The 2,391-nt window shown below is 49.2% G+C and overlaps 1 protein-coding gene across 1 annotated transcript; it reads left to right on the top strand.

Annotated features, from left to right (window-relative positions):
• The first annotated feature begins 703 nt into the window (after positions 1-703).
• On the top strand, positions 704-1,982 carry LOC119364246 (auxin-responsive protein IAA8-like). The gene is made up of 3 exons (XM_037629681.1): positions 704-1,337; positions 1,449-1,566; positions 1,783-1,982. Exons 1-3 carry the CDS (start codon positions 776-778, stop codon positions 1,844-1,846), a joined length of 744 nt encoding a protein of 247 aa, XP_037485578.1. The 5' UTR covers positions 704-775; the 3' UTR covers positions 1,847-1,982.
• The last annotated feature ends 409 nt before the right edge of the window (positions 1,983-2,391 follow it).

Here is a 2,391-nt window from a genome sequence, read left to right as displayed (position 1 = left end):
GCTGCCTAAAATAGACTAAATTCCAGCACTAACTGGGGCAAAAGGCGCAAATTTGATCCGAAAGCGAAACTATTTCATAAACTACACTGTGTTTTAAAATATTTCATCCAGTTGTGTGCAATGTCTGACAGCAAGGCGATGCACTCTATTGTGCAACCGTCTAACATTTAGACGCCATACATGTATAACGTCTAGCTGTAAGGAATTGCACTACACTGTGCAGCGCCTAGTTGTAAGGAGTTGCATAGTAGAGTGCAGCGCTTAGCTGTCGGGCTCTGCACAAAAAAATTAACGGTGTGAACTTTTTTCGAAAACAGTTTAGTCTTGAGGTCAAATTTGTTACTGGAGCCTATTACATTACCCTCCACCCCCAATCGCCAATGGTCGAAAAAATCGATTCCAAGAGTCATGCCCATGACTCCATGAGTGTAGTTGGTGATCTGGATCATGAGGACCAACGTGTTGGTTGGTGGAGTGATGAGTTGACGAATGGCAACGGCAACGGGGCCAGCAGGGTACGTTCACAGGAGATCTCGGCGGTGGCAGGTCACGTTGCCGTGCACTCGAGTGCACACCGTAACGACCCGACATTCTCCACCGTCACGTGAAGTCCTGCCTAGATCACGGACGCAAAGAAACGAAAAGAAACAAGAAAAAGTCACGCACGGTCACTGCTAAAGCCACCTCCATTCGTACACACGGCCATATAAACCTCAGCCTTCCTTATGCCACCGCTCTCCTCCTTTCTCTCTCTCTCTCTCTCTACTCTTGTCTGATGGAGTGCAAGGCGGCGAGCGAGTCGTCCTCGTCGGCCCCCTCTTCTTCCATGGACAGCTGCGGCGCCGGCGGGCCGCGGGCGACAGTCTCCACGGCGTCGTCCTGCTACCGGCCGGCGATCGGCAGGGGCCTAAGCACGGACCTTCACCTCGGGCTCAGCCTGCGGTCATGCTCCTCCTCCTTCCACACGGCCGACGGCGTCTCCGCTTCCACTCCAAGGTCTCTCTACAGACTCGTAATTTTATCTAAAAATTTAACCTTCTTGTTCATCATTTGCATCGGTCGGTCTCTGGCTCCTCTCTGCACATCAACCGATGCATCGATCAACCCGTTTCTTAGGAGCACCCTGACGACGACGACGACGATGAGGCCAACGGCGCCGTCGTCTGATCCGGCGCACCAGAGAGGAGGAGGCGGCGGCGGCCATGGGCAGCGGTCGCTGTTTGTGAAGGTGTACATGGAGGGCGTCCCCATCGGCCGGAAGCTGGATCTGCTGCTGCTGGACGGCTACGACAGACTCCTCGCCGTCCTAGGCCGCATGTTCAAGGCCTCCATCATACGTACGTACGCGCCTAATAACATTCATATAAATCACCACAACAAAATTTAACTGTCCGTCCATCGATCATGTACTACTTCTTCTCTGATATTCAGTTTGTTTTTCAATCTAGATCCGGATACTGTCGGCCGTGATCACCGAGTGGTTCTTGGGGAGAAGCAGGCTCGCCATGTTGTCACTTATCAAGACCAGGAGGGGGACTGGTTGATGGCCGGGGACGTACCGTGGGAGTATGGCTCCACTCTGAATTTCAGACATATCACTTCTTCCATCTTACAATAATTCCACAGAATTGAGTTTGAACTATCGACCAATGATGCAAAACGTGTGGATGATGCTTCAGGGAATCAGATTAAATTGCGCTCTACATCTTTGTCGAACTTATTTCTAGAGGATCTTTGTGGAGATCTTAAATAATTATTTTCCTTCAATAATTCTTTGGGCAGGCTATTCCTGGCGGGTGTGAAGAAATTGAAGATTGCAAGGGTGGACAGTAGCACCTCTGATTGATTCAACGAGGGCGACTCATGTGGCCTCCATTCCTGGGTGTGCTTGGATTTCATTAATTCATTTATGGGGGATTAAGATGAGATGGTTATTTCTTGGTGAAGTCGGCTGCTTCATAGTGTACAGTCTGCAAAAGTGTGGGACATATTCCTGAAAAAAAAGGAGCAACACATATATAATACCTTTTTCTAAAACTATTTCGCTTCAAATTTGATCGTTTATTTTCTCCTCTATGGCTGACACTATGAATATAGATCAAGTACCGGGCTTGCTAAAACTCAGTCAACTGGGATTTAACCAAGTCTTAGTCGACTGCATAGTCATTAGACATTTGCGTAGAGATTCGTGCTGGACTGAGCACCGTCCAACAGACCCCGCAACATTTTGTCCCACCGTTTGCAATATATCCTTCTACCGGTTGCAGCATCTATCTTGCTGGTTGTAGTATATCGTCTCACCGGGCACAACATTTGCCCTCGTCAATTGTAGCACGTCGTCCCGCCAGTCGCACCATCCGCCATTGATGGTTGCAGCATTTAGTCACAACA

The sequence above is a fragment of the Triticum dicoccoides genome, chromosome 1A, assembly GCF_002162155.2.
Source record: "Triticum dicoccoides isolate Atlit2015 ecotype Zavitan chromosome 1A, WEW_v2.0, whole genome shotgun sequence".
Classification (NCBI taxonomy): domain Eukaryota; kingdom Viridiplantae; phylum Streptophyta; class Magnoliopsida; order Poales; family Poaceae; genus Triticum; species Triticum dicoccoides.
The sequence above is the reverse complement of the archived record's forward strand: the minus strand, read 5'-3'. Positions and strand labels throughout refer to the sequence as shown.

What these genes read in the sequence shown, in the direction of transcription:
- LOC119364246 (XM_037629681.1), top strand. Translation starts at nt 776, where the DNA reads ATGGAGTGCAAGGCGGCGAGCGAGTCGTCCTCGTCGGCCCCCTCTTCT. An exon ending in GTTCAAGGCCTCCATCATAC is followed by an intron (nt 1,338 to 1,448) that starts GTACGTACGCGC and finishes TTTTCAATCTAG; the next exon opens with ATCCGGATACTGTCGGCCGT. An exon ending in GCCGGGGACGTACCGTGGGA is followed by an intron (nt 1,567 to 1,782) that starts GTATGGCTCCAC and finishes TTCTTTGGGCAG; the next exon opens with GCTATTCCTGGCGGGTGTGA.